Here is a 16,725-nt window from a genome sequence, read left to right as displayed (position 1 = left end):
CCTTTCCTCTTCTCTTCCTCTTTGTTTTCCTCCCGCTCTTCCCCTCCTCTGCTTGATTCCTCTCCTGTAGGCGACCCTTTCCAAAATGATCCTTTTACAAAGCAGCCAGCAGCATCCACAGGTATTTACTTAGGGAAAAGACTTGTGCTAAAAAGCTTTTTGGTGGAGCATTTTCACTTTTTAGCATGCACAATTCTGTAGAATTTCAGTAGCTGCCAACTCAATATTAGCTACCCTGGGGATTTGGCTTTATTTCTCACTTTCTAAATCTGGTTATAGGTATAGGCCTTAATAACATCCCGTGTTAGCTGTGGACTGTTCATCCACTCCTTTTAGTCCAGGCTAGAAATAGACCAGATCGTTCAGATATCTCTAAAAACACCAAATTTAAGAGAAACAAGAACATTGCCATTTTACTGTCTTTCACAGAAACGGCAATAGTCTCAGTTCTGCTTCAGTTTAATTTCAGTTTCATTCTATTTCTTTACACACTATAAATTAACTTGCCATTAAGTGATGATCTGAACAGTTTACACCTTTGTATTCCTTGGCCATGAAAACATACTATAGGTGTAGACATATTTTTTCAATCCTGTCATGATCAGTTCAGCAGATGTGGAGGAAAACGTATTTGCTGGCAGTGACAGACAGAAAAATGTCCGTCAGTGCCATTTTTGCGATGACTCAAATTCCATTCAGGCATGGAACTGTGCATGTATGCTGTTGTTAGTGCTTTTACACAAAGCTGAATGATTCATGTGCATTTCGCCAGGACTATATTGAGGTATTTGAGCAATGAAAAAAGCATTACTTCTCAATGAAATATTGCTTTAAGCCCAGTCTTGGACTGAGAAGTACATTGAGCAATGTGTCTTAATTTATGAAGTGATGATTATGTATTTTTTTTTAGGATTTGATTTAACCCTTGTCAGGAAAACTGCTCCATTATGTAACATATATGGATGTAGAGTATTTTATGTTTTTGTCTGTTTTCAACTGGACTTCTGATCACACCTTTGTGTTTTGTTGAGTGATTGCAGTATTTTAGTGATTTGGTAAAATATTTCCAGTTAACATGCATATTTGCTTTGGCCTGCATGGAAAAACCAGAAGTGGGCGTTTTGCACTTTTGGTACCTAATTGAATACGAGTTGAGCAATTGCACTTTTGGGACCGGTTGAGTAATTTAAAAAGGATTTCAAATGGGGATGTTGGGGGTGTTTCACATTTAAGACCAAAACTAGATCAAAGTAAGCAAAAACCAAGAAACCTAGTAAATGGCTTCTTTAAAATGATTAGAATTTGCCCACGACTCATCTTTTGGTGGCAGCCTTGTGTTTTGTTGACGTCCCTGTACATGTGTGCAGCAGCAGCAGTGTGTGTGTAACTGTGGCTTCCCTCACACTTCCCTCTTCAGTGATATTAAGGAGTTTCACTTCTCTACTCGCAGCGCTGCGAGGAGATGGAGATCGGTGATGGAAATCAGCCTTTTCACATGCAGCAGCACTGATCGAAACCTTAACAGCTCACACACACAGATAAACTCCCGGTGACAGTGACTTTCTCAGGCTCATTTCCAGTACTCCCCAGTGCAGACCCTAGCACAGCGCGTTGTGTTTGTTCAGCGGCACGGTTCACTTCAGATCGGCCTGGTTTCATATACTTGCATCTGAAACATTCCCTTTCTCAGTTGCCTTTTTCGAGTCGTCCCTAATTTGCAAACCCCACTCCTCACCCATCTGGTTTTCCAGGTTGGCCAAAGCAAATATCCATCGTAACTGTAAATATTTCATCCAGTGAAATCTTTGACTCGCGGCCAGACCCCAGTGGTGTCTGATGTTGGGTGTTAAGGAGAAACCCACCGACTGATATTTGTACTCTGGCCTCTCACCAAGTCCTGGGTTCATGACCTCCTCACCGTAATTATCCACTAGATTTCATAGAACAATATTGACTGAATGCCTAATGTTATTATGACTGAGGCGGCGGCCAAGTAAGCGTCACTGTTTCTTGTTACTCCTGCATAACGTAGGATGCAAAAGGTTGTAAGGGTTAGACTACATATACAGAGAGGTTTGCACCCAGAGGATAAGCCGAACCACTCAGGCTGTTATTGGTTCATGATAAATACCGTTTACGCTGGGAAACAACTGCGTGCGGACTCGCCAAATAGCTCAGAAACAACCTGTCAACAGCAGCGCTACTGACTCCCTGAGCCAGACCGTACATGAGTTCCCTAATAACGGAGACTCCGCTGAGAACTTCCAGAGATGTGGCTATAAATTTACCTTCAGTCTAATTGTACTTCACATGTTGCAACATTTTGATGCTTTGCGCAAAATGGATTTTAAGATGTTGTCAAAATGCTTGATATTCTCAAGAGCACCGTTACTCAGACTTGCAGTCAGGAACCGGCGTCTGTCGTCGGTAATCGATGAGCCGTCCCCGGTTGCGTCGTCTGGCATAAAAGAAAATGAGTCTGACAAGTCTGAGAAACACTAGCTTGAAAAATTCAAGTTTAATGGTCTCAGCGCGTCTCCTGATTCAGGAGTAAGGCATATCTAAGCTGCAGTTAACATCCCTGCCTCTCTGCCCCAGATCCGTTTGGAGGAGATCCGTTCAAAGAGACGGATCCGTTCAAGGCCTCGTCGGAGGACTTTTTCAAGAAGACCACGAAGACGGATCCCTTCTCCACGCCAGACCCCTTCAGTAAAAGTGCCACGTTACCCTCCAAGGTACTCGGTGTTTGAAATTATTTTGTGGCACAACATAATGTGCAAAAATTCAAAGACTGCACACATTTTTTTCCCATACAATTAGGATATAATTTTGGGTATGAGTTTATTATTAACATTAACAAACTTCTGTATGTTCTGTATTCCCTCAGCAAACCAGTCACTTTACAAGCAATGACCCATTCTCCTCAACCAGCCCAAAACCCAAAGGATCAGGTGTGATATTATTCTCTATTCTCTATTCCCCCCCACATCTATAGTGTACGTGCAGAACATTTAGGTTTTTCAAATTCATCAAAATTCTAAGGAATCATTCCAAGCTGTGCGTTCTCTGTGGTTTGAGCTGAAGGTGCAAACTGTGCCCACAGTTTGTCTGCTTTGACAAGGTGTCATGACAGTGTGAAAAACGTTTCTTTTTCCAGCTCTCTAAGCTGTTTTTAACATCTTAGGTGTTGCTCCTACAGTCACACAGAACAGGTCACAGTTTCTATTCCACTATGCCAGGAAGCAAGTCCTTATTGCGTGTTTTTTTTAATTTTTTTTTATTGGTTTTTGTGTACATGTACTTTTTTCAGTATTTTTTTAAATTAGCAATTTTACTTTTACTTATGTGATTTGACTGAAGTAAAGTACTTTGCTATGTTTTAAATCACCTCAGTGCACAAATGTTGTAGGCTCTACATAAGCATTGCATGGCATGGTGCAGCAGTATCAGCAGTGAATGGTCAGTCAGCAGAGAAGAGTAATCTGTCTTTATTTATGCTACTTTATTTTTCAAGTTTTTTACAATTAAAAGAATCTAGTTGGAACTCTTCTTGTCCTTTCAGAATTGCATGAAAAAGATCTGTAATGATGTTTTCTTTTGTAAAAAAATAAGTGCATTTTAAATTAGCCACTTTTTACTTTAGCTGAAGTAGATTTTTACACCAGTTTGCTTCTACTTAAGTTAAGTTTCAGCAAAGTAATAGTACTTCTAGTACGACTAGTTGCGCTGAATGTTGATATATCTTTAAGTTCACACTTTCTCCAGCAGTGGTGGTTATGACCTTGTTGTGGTGGCCCAACACTTCTGAATGAACACTGCGAAAACGATGCACGTCCGCTATCAGTCACAGCGCTGAACCTCTTACAGAATCAACTCCCTCTCAATCAGCTGTTTGTTCTCCACTCTAGCGCAAGAAAAGCTCTTTCATTTTCTCCAGGATATTAATCTAGTCCACACAAACACACGCGCGCTCTCAGTCAGCTGGAGCGCCACAGTGATTGTAGGAACTCTAGCCTGTCGCCACACTGGGACCACTGTTTCCACAGGCTCAGGTTAGCATGTTGTTTGCCTATTAAACCCATGGCTGTGGAGGAGAGGTGTCACGACCGCGCGCTCAATGCCAACATTTTCTCTTGAAGTTCACTTCCAAGCTCATATTCTTCATACGTGGTGATAGATCAAATACTTTGGCTAAAGCCAGACCAAAGTCACCCTGGCTATGGTTACGCCTGGCATTTTAATGCGATTTTTGAGATGTGATTGTAAAGATCAGATTTTCCCTGTGAGTCTACACTTGACCTTTATGCGTCTCCTGTGGCTGATTTTATTTAACTCTGTGTCTGCATTACTTTCTCCTGCTCTCCTCTCCATATCTTTACATTGCTTATATGCACATTGTGGGTGTGTTGCCTCCAGACTGTGTAGATTTCGTCAGTCTTGGTGATATTAAGTGACTGTGATTGTCCTGTTTTCAGACCTGTTTGGTACGTTGGACCCGTTTGGCAGTGGTTCGTTCAGCAGTAGCAGTAACAGCACCGGGGGATTCGCAGACTTCAGCCATATGTCCAAGCCCAGAGACCCCTTCGAAGGCCGGGCCAGCTGGCTGCCAGATTACCAGAAGGTACCGGGAGCCAAAAGCCAACCTGAAAACAGTAGTCAGAACATCAGGACTACCTGCTCTTTCCTGAAATAGACCAGGGCTTCTCATTTTCATGTCATGGACCCCAAATAGACACAAATTCATTTATAAGATTAAGAACCATGATCTAAATTTAAGGCCTTAAAAATAATTGAAATACCTAAAATACAGTTATCAGAGGTGTTGCATTAATGGTGTTTTCACCATTAATGCAGAACAGGCTAAGTAGTGCCATGTGCATCACATTTGCTTAAAATAAACACAGTTGGACTTCATGCCTCTTAACTATTAATTTCCTAGTGTTGTTTTTCTTATTCTGCCCATTTAATGTCTTAAAAAGTCTTAAATTTGGCATTCTGAAACCTCCAGATACCCTGAAAAAGCAGCACTCTGAACTCTGCAGAACCCTTTAGAGTATTACCTTTGTCTGTTTAGTTTTTCAGTCTTGTTCACATCAACAGTGTTGATTTACAAGTAGCCCACCTGACCTGATGTGAACCAGCATCGGAGGACAGATGTGAAATAACCGGCTGCCGAATAGATTATACAGCGCAAGAACTATCGCTGAGCTCTGATAGAACCGCATCCTCTCTCTCTCTCTCTCTCTCTCTTGTTCCTTTCTCTCTCTCTTTCCAGTCAGGTTTTGTGGACGACCCTTTTAGCAGGAAGAACGACACACCAGCTCTACCACCGAAGAAGAGTGTTCCTCCAAGACCCAAACCTCCCAGCGGTGAGTCGAGAGAGTAAGAGAGAGAAAGAGAGGCTTTAGAGGTGAAAGAAGAGAACAAGGGGGGGAGTAAGAGAGCATTATATAAAGGCCCTGACACACCAGGCCGACGGTCGGCCGACGGCCAATGTCGGGCCGTCGGTAAGCGTCGGTGTCCCTAGTTTTTGCGGTGTGTCCCGCACCGTTGGCACTAGTCGGACCCTGTCGGCGTCTTTTCGGCCGATTGAGCGTGTTGAATCGGCGTCGGAGCCGTCGGTGAGAGAGATCACTCTGATTGGTAGTTCGTGTTTTGCCTCTGGATGATTGGACTGATAAATTCCTTCAACATGTGGAACTGAACAGGAAAGAGCCGAGCGAAATTTTTAAAATCGGAGGTTTCATTTACCTCCAGCTCTCGACACAGGTTCGGGAAAGCCCCTTGAGCCTGTTGCTGGAGTAACGTTATTCATGATTTCACCCATTTAGTGCGGTTTCTCCTTATTTTTCGCCTCCGCCTCTTCCTTTCTTCTTCCACAACCAAAAGACCAAGGGCTGACAACGGCAGTGCCATTTGCAACTTCTTATCAGACATAAGGTATGGAGAGTTATTTCCCCTCACGCAGGCGCAGAACGTACGTGCTAGTTGGCCGTCGGGTGTAGTCTTTGCGGTGTGTTCAAGTGCAACTTTTTGGACCAGACGCAGGCGACGTGAGGCGACGCAACAGTCGGCCTTCGTCGCCGCTGGTTCTTTGAAGTCGGTTTGGTGTGTCAGGGCCTTAACAGGTAGTTTTCTACCAAGCCCTCTGACTGACTGGTCAAATAAGCATTCCAACAGTGCTTTATAAGACCTTAAAACACACTTAGTTGTGCCTTGTGACAACATTCTGCCAATTCATCACCATAATTTCTCCTGTGTTTAATTCTTTAAAACGAAAACTTTTCAGACAGCACACATATGTTGGTAGCCGTTTATAAAAGCCATGATACCTGAGAGGGGATTCTTTACTGTCATTACCACATCACCATCATACCCATAATCACCGCAAAAATGCCTCGTGTGTCACTCAGAAAAAAGCAAATAATTGAATGAAGGAATGCCATTTGAAACGTGGGTTGCAGATTGAGAAGTAGGGGGAGGGAAAGATGAGGAAAGAAAGAGGAAAAATAAAGGGAAGGGTGGTGGATAAGAAGTGAAAGAGAAACAGTGTTGCTCAAACTGGGGTTCAGGGACCAGTGCAGTTGACACAGAGGTAAATGTGTAGCATTAGTTCAATGCAAATCAGCATTGCTTTTAATGTAATGTAATGGTCCTGAAAAGACTGAGACGCTGGACAGAAAGACTATAGAGAGACTATTGAAGAGGGCCTGGCTTGGTGTCAGTCTGGATGCAAACATTTCAGGTTTCGTTATCAATAATTATAACTAGCTAAAACGCTAACATATCACACAGATTACTGCTTTTGTAACCAATTCCCATGGGCTCCAAGCATCATGTTTTAGTCTGAACATTAGTTTTAGCTTTTACTTTACTCTTACTTCCTGTACTTTTGTGCCATGTTACTGTTTTTACATTCTTTGCCAACAATATGGGTCAATTTGGTCTCAGTTCTGCTTTATAGCTTGCTGATTGTTCACTATTCCCGTCTCATTTCACTGTTTCATAGTTTCAATCATCGGTTGAAGTTTGGGTCAGCCACTGGCCAAAAAGCTGCTAATGTTTTTTGCTGTGGCTGATAAGTAACTTGTGCCAGTCATTTTGTCAGATGTTCGAAAAAGTCCTTATGTAGCTGAGAATTTCATTTGTCAGGTAAAACTGTGAATCCACAAGCCGCTGTAGCCGGTGGACTGAACAGTTTACCTTGGTTTGGGTGTCTAACATTGTTTTCCCAACATGCAGTGTCTGCTGTAAGCAGAAGCAGAGCAGGACTGAGTAAGTATGGTAACCACCATGCAGTGCTATACCAGCATACCTAGCATACCATACAACTACCTAGCCATAGTGCCACTGTCTGCACATTTTGTTGTGCCACAAGATAGAATTAAACCCAGCTTTTTCATCGGGATATCCTAAAACTGTTTTGCAGTAATTTGAAATTCCATCATGGACTTTTGAACATTTTACATTTGCATGTCTCCTTTTATTGTTACAGTTTGACATCTCTTCTACATCCTATATTTGTAGTACAGTAAAATGTGCAAGGAGTTACAGAGAATGTAGACTGTGCATAGCTGTGAGATTGTCAATGCCCCAATGGTAGATAGTAGAGTGCAGAAGCTGTTGCAGTCATGTGTAGTGCTGAAATGTATGTGCTGCCTTCCCTGTGACCTCCTCTAGTGATAGTTTGGTTTTCTAGGCTATAGAAAGCAGGCTCTTTTAAACTCTTGCTCTGATCTGTAAACAGGAAAGAGCGTCTTTGTGGGCACAGAGTAGATGGAGCAGTCTCGTCTTTGCCAAGCCAGTGATATCACACTTGGTTTGAATTGACAAACGTCAATTCAAACGTCAATTCAACGTCAATACTTGTTAGAAAATAGTCGAAAACGAATGTGCTGTCACTAGCAAACAAATTGTTAGCCGGGGTTAGCCCAGGTTCATCTGTGTGGTTTGTGTTTGTGTTAAATATTCAGTAAAAATGAGAATATGTTGCTCAACTGTGACCACACACTCTGCTTTTACTCTACTCCACAAGCTTGCTTACTCAGCTAGTCTAGAAGGGAACTAGTGAAAAGGCTGTTACAGCTTTGAGGCATTTTTTTTTTCAAAATTTCCAACAAGGATAATCAGTTACACCAATAGCTGTCAGCCACGGTCATATCATCTATTAACTTACTCAAGATCCTAATGTACACAGGGCCACATCTTACTCGTGATTTAAATATAATTGCCCTTAATGCACCTTTTAATTTTATGTGTGTATGCCATTTTTAACTAACTAATGCTCTTGTGTGTGTGTGTGTGTGTGTGTGTGTGTGCGCGCATGTGCGTGTGTGCGTGCACGTGTAAAGGTGATGTGTAAGAGCATATGATCTGTGGTTTGCCTGGTTGTTGTTCTCAGCCACACCCTGACATGCTTCCTCTCTCTCTCTCTCTCTTTGTGTGTGTGTGCGAGTGTGTGTGTGTGTGTGGTTCAGAGGAGGTCAGGCTGCAAGCTGTGTGTTGTGGGCAAATGGTGCTGTAGAGACCCAGCGTTGCCAGCAATGCACAAGCAAACCCCGTCCTCCTGTTTCTTTTTGTTTGTCTTTTTCCACTCCATCTCTCTCAAACACACTGTTCTCTCTCACACACACACACACACACACTTGCATATTCCCTCTTGCACAGTCTGTCGCCGTCTCTCTGATCATGAGGTGTGAACGGAGTATATCTTAGATAATCCAAGGCGAGGCCTCTGCAGGCATAATAACCGTTGGTGCATTGACAGTGCGATTATAAATAATAAGGCATTATTCTGGGCACATAGCTGGAGATATATTTGTTTTCAATAGGTTCAACTCTGAATGCAGCATGTAAAAACCTGTGGCATACATCGAAAATAGATGTCGCTAATGATGTGTGGGATTATTATGAAACAGGGTGGAGCTCGCATTTGTGGTTACTCAAGTGTGTGTGTGTGTGCGTCTGTGTGTGTGTGTGTGTGAATGTGCTTATCTATATATATATATTTGTGTGCTTGTTCAGTTTACTGAAAGAGAAAAACTGATTTCCAGGCATGCAGGCATTGCTCAGCGTTGCGAGTGTGAAATGAACTGCTCACCCACGATCGACTGGGTTATATGGGTAATGGGGCCAAAACCGGATGGGTACGTTGTATGACAACGGTTTGACTGGTCCTGTGGTTTTAACACCTACACCAACAGCACATTAAACTCTCAACGTTCCCACGAGCCTCTGCCAGCCTCAGCTTTAACTCGGCGTGACCTGCCTTGACAGACACACCAGCACTATAATTATTGTCTAATTTTATTTTTTTGTTCATTTATGATTCATTTAGTGCCCTGTACGGCTCTGCAGCATAGTCGAGCTTGAAAAACCGGACCTTTTTTAAATGGAAAGTGGTATTTTTATAGTTATTTCCAGGAAAGTGTTGAACTATTAGGTCTTTAGGGCAAGCAGACTGTCTATTTCAGGATGTCTGCAGGTAACTCAGGAGACAAAATTCAAGGACTTAAATATAATATAAATATAGCCTTTAGGTCTTCTATAAAGTTTCAAAGTTTTTTTTTCCAGATCACTTCTTCCTAATTGAGATATGAAGGGTTCTGTTCACATCAGAACAAGCACATGCTTACATTAAAACTAATGATATGAGAGAATTATTCCCCTAAGACTCTCATATTAATGACCTTCCACAAATTAATTCAACAGCATAACTGTTATTTAGCAAGTTGTATCATCTGTGTATTTTTTCATGTTTGCATTACAATTTGCATAGATTATCAGTGGTGCAGTAAAGCATGTCGAAATCAATCTAGGCTGTTATCACCAATGTGAATGACATCGGTCGGTAGCTGGTGAGTTGGTGAACCACACCGACAACTGGTAATGTGGGTAGAGACCCAACCCATTGGTTTACCAGGAAACCATTCAAAATGGCTTCTAACATTGTAGGCTCGCACGTTTGGTTTGGGTGTTGGCTTTTTAACTATTTTGATTTGTGCAGTGTTGTTTTTATTCACAGTGTGAGAGCAGGTTTATTTTTTTCCGTAGGATGTAGGCCTGTGTGAGATCATTTAAAGGGTAGGATGTGTATTAAGCCTCGATATGAGTAGTTTTGGCGTGCCACAAGTAGAGCTGAAACTTGTGTGGCTTTCAAAAGCTTTTTGTTGCACAAGCTCTAGTATCTTTGATATCACGACCGAGGTACAAGCAGGGGGAGGGCAGCGGTACGAACACGAGCAAAAACTGAGCGTGAGAATGTTTTGATATTCTGTTCCACAACAAATCAGATCGTGGGCTATCAGAACATAACCTAGGTCACTAAGATGAACATTACTCGTACTTTTAAAAACCTGAGTTACACAGTGCTTCACAATGTGTCAAAAGAAGATACCAACATCACACTTAACCTTAAAGGACAAGTCAAACGACATGCCTCGAGTCAAAACAAGACTTACATCAATCCAGGCAAAAAATAACAATGAAATGCCTTGGAGTAGAAATAGGTTTTAAGACATGATGTTTGCATAACAAGACTGAATGGTTTGACATGTTGATTGAATTTCAAGTGAGGGTCAAAAATGGTTTTAGAAACAAATTTCCAAAGACAAGAACTTCAGTTTTATTGTAGTTTAACTGAAGAAAGTTTATATAAGACTGAAGAGTGAATATATTTTTGAGATCATCATTTGTGTATCATCCAATGGACAGTAGGACAAACGCATATGTGAAACAATATCCACCAAATCATGCAGAGAAATAGATGCAGATTGGTCCAGTAAAACGGGACAAGGAGGTATGTAGCTGTAATAATGAGTCTCAATATCTCTCAGCCAGCAGTGAACACACACACACACACTTACTTTATTCACATTCTCCTCTGTAGATATGTGAGACTTGAGGCCTGTGTTACGTCCGTTTTAGATCTTTTCAAAGCATAAATCTCCTTCACTCCAAAGCAGAATGTGTGTGTTCTGTTCTCAGAAGCACCTCATCTCCTATGTGCCCTCATTCCCTTTACAGATCTGTTAAAAGGACGCCTTGACATTTCAGAAGTGGCCTCTTTAAAATCTGTGCCATACACAGGCTGGGCCCATTGGTTTCAGTGACGAACGCTAGCAATGTTAACAAGCCTTTATTGGGATGACTGACAAATAGAGAGACATAATTTGACATGTGTCTGGTAAGGAAAAAAATGTCACAGCGTCCCTTTAATAAACGACCCTCACCCCACCCCACCTCCCTCTGCTGTGATCTCTTCTTCTTCTTCTGACTTGTACCACTCTTCCGTGTCTTCAGGTAAGAGCACGCCAGTGAGCATGTCCGGCGCGAGCGACCCCGCCTCCAAACCCTGCGACCCCTTCCAGCCGTTCGGGGGCGACGCCGTCGACCCCTTCCAGAGTAAAAAGGGCCTGGGCGACCCGTTTAGTGGCAAAGACCCGTTCGCCCCGTCCTCGGCAACAAGTAAAGCCCCTAAAGACTCTACCGTGGGTTTTGCAGACTTCAGCTCTGTAAGTTGAGATGGGTGATACTGTCTGACTCTCTGTGTCCAGACCAGGTGACTTTAGCGCACTGCAAGGGCACTATAAGGGAAATGTTGATTGACAGGGGATAGAAGGCAGCAGAGAGCCCTAGGGATTATACTGTAGTGGAGGCAATGCATCTGTGTGGTTATGTCTCAAAGCAAGGGATGCACCAAGCATAGCAGCGAGCATAAACAGTTAAATTCCAGTCTAGCACTGTGGTTAACAGATTTTTCTTATGGCTGCATGACTTTGCTGGTTTGTGGAAATAAATCAGAGTTTTTATCCAAACGTAGCGCATGAAAAAGGTTTACATCGAGGCAGCAAATGCTATGCCTCTTGTCCAATACATTCAACTGTTTCTAATCATATGGCTATGAAATACACATCAGAAATTAACATACAGTATGTGAGCTGTCAATGTTTATGAACAGTTGAAATTGTGAATGGATATAACAATCAAACCCTCCCAAAACGCTCTGTTCAGAAAGAAGAGAAATGAAATGACAACAAAAAAACAACAAGAACACTCAAGAATGGATATATTCATTTATTGTCAAATGGCATATGAGCATAAATAACAAATATAATTTAGAGCATTTTTTGGCTGGTTATGATTGGCGGGCAATTGAGCGGTGCATCCCTACTTAACAACCACACTGCTTATAGCTGTTGTACCCGAACACACTGCATTGGGCACTATTAATGATCTAGGAAGTTAACAAGGGCAGAACAGCACACTACAAAGGCAGCCTGTCTACTCGATGCTTCAGCCTCTGCTGCAGCTCCTTCTAACCATTATCTCTGTTTTTCATGTTAACAAGCTTTTCTGTTTGTGAATAACAAGCTGCCATTTTTCCAATCTAAAACACCCCACGAGAGCTCCGACACAGCCAGGGGTTAGCCAGCATAGTCCATAACTGTTGGTAAGGTGTATAGAAGAAGATAAGGTATATAGCTAAAGAAGTGACAGTGTACATTCTTGCAGCACTGTTGGTCTCCCACTGCAGGAAAATTGTCACTGTGAGACAAATGTAAAGACATACTTGCAGTTTATGAAAAGCAATTACAGAGTGAACCCAGAGCTAAAAGTGCCCCACCACTGCGACTAATTTTTTTTAGTCCACTATAAATGCTAACTGGGTGCTGTATCTTCTGAAAATGCTCTATTTAAGCTGTATAGGCTCAAATTTGAGACCCATGATTGTAGCTGACATTGTTAGGGGTTGTTACTTTGTTTACTTGTGTGCATTGTAGAACATTGCACACAAGTATATGAAGTCATACAGTTGATGAGGCTGCAGAGAAGGGCGGAGCAGAGCTGCACTGTAGATTTAGTCTCCTCGTCGCGCAGGAAAGGGTGTCAGCCCTTTTTGTGGTTTTTAATGTGTGTGTGTGTTGGTAAGAAGATCTTAAAAACATTGTCAGGGATTCCCCTGACTTTTACAGAGGCTTGGATGGTAATATCACCAGTGTGTTGGCATGTTGTTCATCGATAGGGGGTGAAGAATCTCTAATAGGAACAAACTGCAAAAAAAAATGGATAGAAATGTAGATAGAAAATCACATTTTAAGTGGACAACGAAGTGTGAAATAGGCACAGAATATGCTTCTAGTCGACCGGCTGTTCAAATGCTAGTCACATAGGTCCTGTTTAAAAGCCCTTTAGCCCATTCTAAATAAGGTTATTCTAACATGAGACACAGCAGTATCACTACTCGGCTCTCAGCTCTGAGTCTGTCCGCCCTGCATGGCCTTCCTATATTCGTGTGCTAGTGTGTTCACCATTTACCTAGTAGTCTGTATTTGGCTAGAGCATCTAATTTCTGCTGTCTGTCTTGTCGTGCATGTCTGTGCTTGTGTGTGTCTTTGTGTGTCTTCTGGTGTGTTAGCTTTTATCTTGTCCCACCATCATCAATGGTTGGACCGTTTTTGCATGCGTCCTCCAAGCATGCCTTTAGTTTGCATTCGACTCGACATGACGGTTAAGGATTCTGCTTCACCATCTGATCCTTTGACTAAACCTCAGACATAAACTGACCTGTTCACTGGGCATGAAAGAAGTGTTCAGCATTGCCAAAATGAATTCCACTCATTGTAAACAACTGTTTCCTGGTTGATAAATTCAGGTAGAATCCTATCAACCCCAAATTAGACTGTAGAATGTGTGTGGGTGGGAAAGAAAGGCCGTGAAGCAACTTTTGAACCATGTGACACTGACATCCCTCATATTTCCAATACGAGTTGCCCTTGTAGCTTTGAACAATTTTTATTGAATCGTACATTTCCCTGATTCACCCTACCACTAATTCTGAAGGGTTTGTTTTAGTAAGGTTCTGTTGCATCCTTTTCTCCGCAGTTGCTAAATCGAAGCCGAACTCCGACAAAACCAACTTATTCCTGCCTTTCCCACAGAAGTATCCCCTTTTTGAAAATCTAGTAATATACTAATTCCCGTTAAAAAATCATCTCTATGCCGCATTTTCATCGGGTGTCCTTGTGACATCGTCTTGGCTCAAACCTTGGAAGTTTATGGTGAAGCATTATTTCTTGAAGATCTGGGTTAGTAGACAGTGATTCCTCTGTAATCAGCAGACTGTAGGAAGAACATATATGAGTACTGGAATTGAGTACTATTCCCATTTTAAAATAGACTCGGAGGATTTCAGTCTAGATCCTACTTGATCCAGCTCTGAATGTCTTCAGTTGCATGTCGGACACATTTCCTAGCGCTCCACATCTGCAAATGAATACATAATGCGTACAATTATGTTATGGTGCCATCATACAAACGCAATGGAAATGCCCTCATTTCTTTATCTTTTTTTCACTTCCTTTGCATGTCATATCTGCTTGTGGTAGAAATACATGTTTATCTATCTACGTTTTTTCTGTAGTGCTCAGTGTTGCTTGTGTGTACTTGAAGGGATGAAGTGACATTTTTATTTTAGTCCATTTATCTTCCCTGTGGCACTTGGTCACAATGTTCACTTCAGTTAACCCAAAAGTGGCATGTTCGCATTCGTCAATAAAACTAATGGGCAGTGCTAGCTAGCTTGATAGCTCGGAGCTAGTAGAATCCCATGATGACAAATGCTAACATGCTCTTTCGGGGTTGCAGAAGGAAACATTTTTTGAAAGAAGACTAAACTGAGAATATCCAGATATCCCTTTAAAGTGGCTGTGTGCTGTGGTGTGATGTCCTGTAAACTAGCCTAGATCAACACGGTGAATTTAGGGATTTCTGGTTTATAATTCCTCTGTTGTTCTGTAATCCACCTCTCTGACAGGACCCGACAAAGTCAAGGTAAGAGAGTTCAAAATTCACACAAGTGGTCTTACAATGTTTTAAGTTGAGAATCTCAATTCAAGCCTTTTGAAAGCTCATATGCTGCGTTCCATTCAGAGTCGGAGGTCGGAAATTCCCAGCTGGTCATAATTACAACCTTGGAGAACCCAGGGGAGAAACATGGATGACATGAGATTTTCTTTGCCCAACATAAAATACTGTTCTCCATGCAACAGCTGACACAGCATGTGTCAATATATGGCAATGTTAGCTAGCTAGTCAGCATAGAACATTAGCAACTGTAAGTGCAATGCATTTCAAATTTATGTTTAACCATTTACCACAGGAGTTGTGATAGATTTTATATCATGTGATGCTGAAAATTGAAGTTAAATGAAGGTTAATAAACCTGTTGATGTCAGATAACTGCATCTCTGAAATGTCAGGGTTGAGAAATCTTGCCCAAGTTTCTACTTGGAATTCCAACTTGAAGGGCCATTCCATTTTTCTTAGTAGGAAATCGGAATTTCCAGCTTTCTGTCATCTCTGGAACGCAGCATTAAATTAGATAATAATTAATTAATAAATGTTATGTTTGAGTCAGTTTCAGAGGTCTTGGTGCCGTACCTTTCTAGTAGGAAATCTCTCTGGTTGTGCTGATGCATACTGTATTGTTTCTTACTCTTAGGCACATTTTTGGTGTGAAAAGGGTCTTGGGTTTTATTTGAATTGGCATTAAAGCACCTTAAATGTAACTTTCAGAAACCTGTAGTCACCCTGTGGTCACTTTGCACTGGCCCTCTGCTCACAGATCTCAACACAACTCAACTTTCCAACACTCAAAGTGATTGTATTTTTAGCAAATGACTGAAATGTAATCACGCTTTGGTTTTATTGGTTTGGTGAGTCGGTGGGAAATTACCACCAGCTGCCAGAAGCCTTGGTAAATTTTGACCGTGGCTGGTAAGTTAGTCTGCAAGTCTCTGCCAGACACACTGGCCAGTAACCAATCATCATGTGGAGGTTCTATTCTGCTCTAAACATCTAGTTTACGGGTAATGTTTTTTGGGGAATTAGTAGGCCTGTGGTGGCATGCAATCACAAGGTTTACATACTACATTTTCTGTTATTCCCCCAGGATTCAAGCAATGGAAAAACTTAATGCCTGACTTTGGTTTATTGGAACTCTAGACTGTATTCTAGTGTACTCTGTCTGTGTCTCTGTCCATCTCTATATCTTACTTATTCCCTCCATCTCTCTCTCTCTCTCTCTCACTCCCTGTCTCCCTCTCCATAGTTTGGGAATGAGGCCCAGCAGTTGGAGTGGGCTAAGCGGGAGAGCGAGCGGGCCGAGCGAGAGCGCCTGAAGAGGCTCAGGCAGCAGGAGCAGGAAGACCTGGAGCTGGCCATCGCCCTCAGCAAGGCAGAGATGTCAAACGCATGACCTGGATCACACACACACACACACACACAGCACAGCGCATAGGCAGGCTAACATGCAGACACATACTCTCCGACTGACACACAAACGTACACACACACACACCACGTAGAGCTGATTGACATCTAAATATTCAGATAGACACAAAGCACATCGATGGACTATCATTCTAGTGTTCACACAAACTTGTGCACCTGTAAACACACACACACACACACACACAACCTCCACAACAGGCATTCCCCACACTGAGTTACTGAACAAAGCAAAAAGAAAAAAAAAAAGGAAAAACTAAACCGAACTTCCGTGCGGGTTTGGGCACTGATCCTGCGTAGAAAACAGAACTATATATCCCACCGCGGGTTCGAGAACTGAATCCGGAGCAATCACAGCGAAACTCTCCTGCCGATACGAACGGATAGAAAATTGAAGGATGAACGGAGAGATGGAGGAGAATGCAAGAGAGAGCT

General features: G+C 42.1%; 1 protein-coding gene across 1 annotated transcript in view; it reads left to right on the top strand.

The window, feature by feature from the left end:
- Positions 1 to 16,298, top strand: part of eps15l1a (epidermal growth factor receptor pathway substrate 15-like 1a) — a 37,971-nt gene extending 21,673 nt beyond the window's left edge. Inside the window, exons 18-24 of the mRNA XM_078285866.1 lie at positions 71 to 121; positions 2,599 to 2,735; positions 2,888 to 2,951; positions 4,476 to 4,621; positions 5,276 to 5,369; positions 11,302 to 11,513; positions 16,112 to 16,298. Of these exons, the coding sequence (XP_078141992.1) occupies positions 71 to 121; positions 2,599 to 2,735; positions 2,888 to 2,951; positions 4,476 to 4,621; positions 5,276 to 5,369; positions 11,302 to 11,513; positions 16,112 to 16,258 (851 nt within the window). The 3' untranslated portion in view covers positions 16,259 to 16,298. The remainder of the gene's footprint in view (positions 1 to 70; positions 122 to 2,598; positions 2,736 to 2,887; positions 2,952 to 4,475; positions 4,622 to 5,275; positions 5,370 to 11,301; positions 11,514 to 16,111) is intronic.
- Positions 16,299 to 16,725: the final 427 nt, after the last annotated feature.

This window comes from Centroberyx gerrardi, chromosome 9 (genome assembly GCF_048128805.1).
Source record: "Centroberyx gerrardi isolate f3 chromosome 9, fCenGer3.hap1.cur.20231027, whole genome shotgun sequence".
NCBI lineage: Eukaryota > Metazoa > Chordata > Actinopteri > Beryciformes > Berycidae > Centroberyx > Centroberyx gerrardi.
Note: the sequence above shows the minus strand (reverse complement) of the source record. Positions and strands in the feature narration are given on the sequence as shown.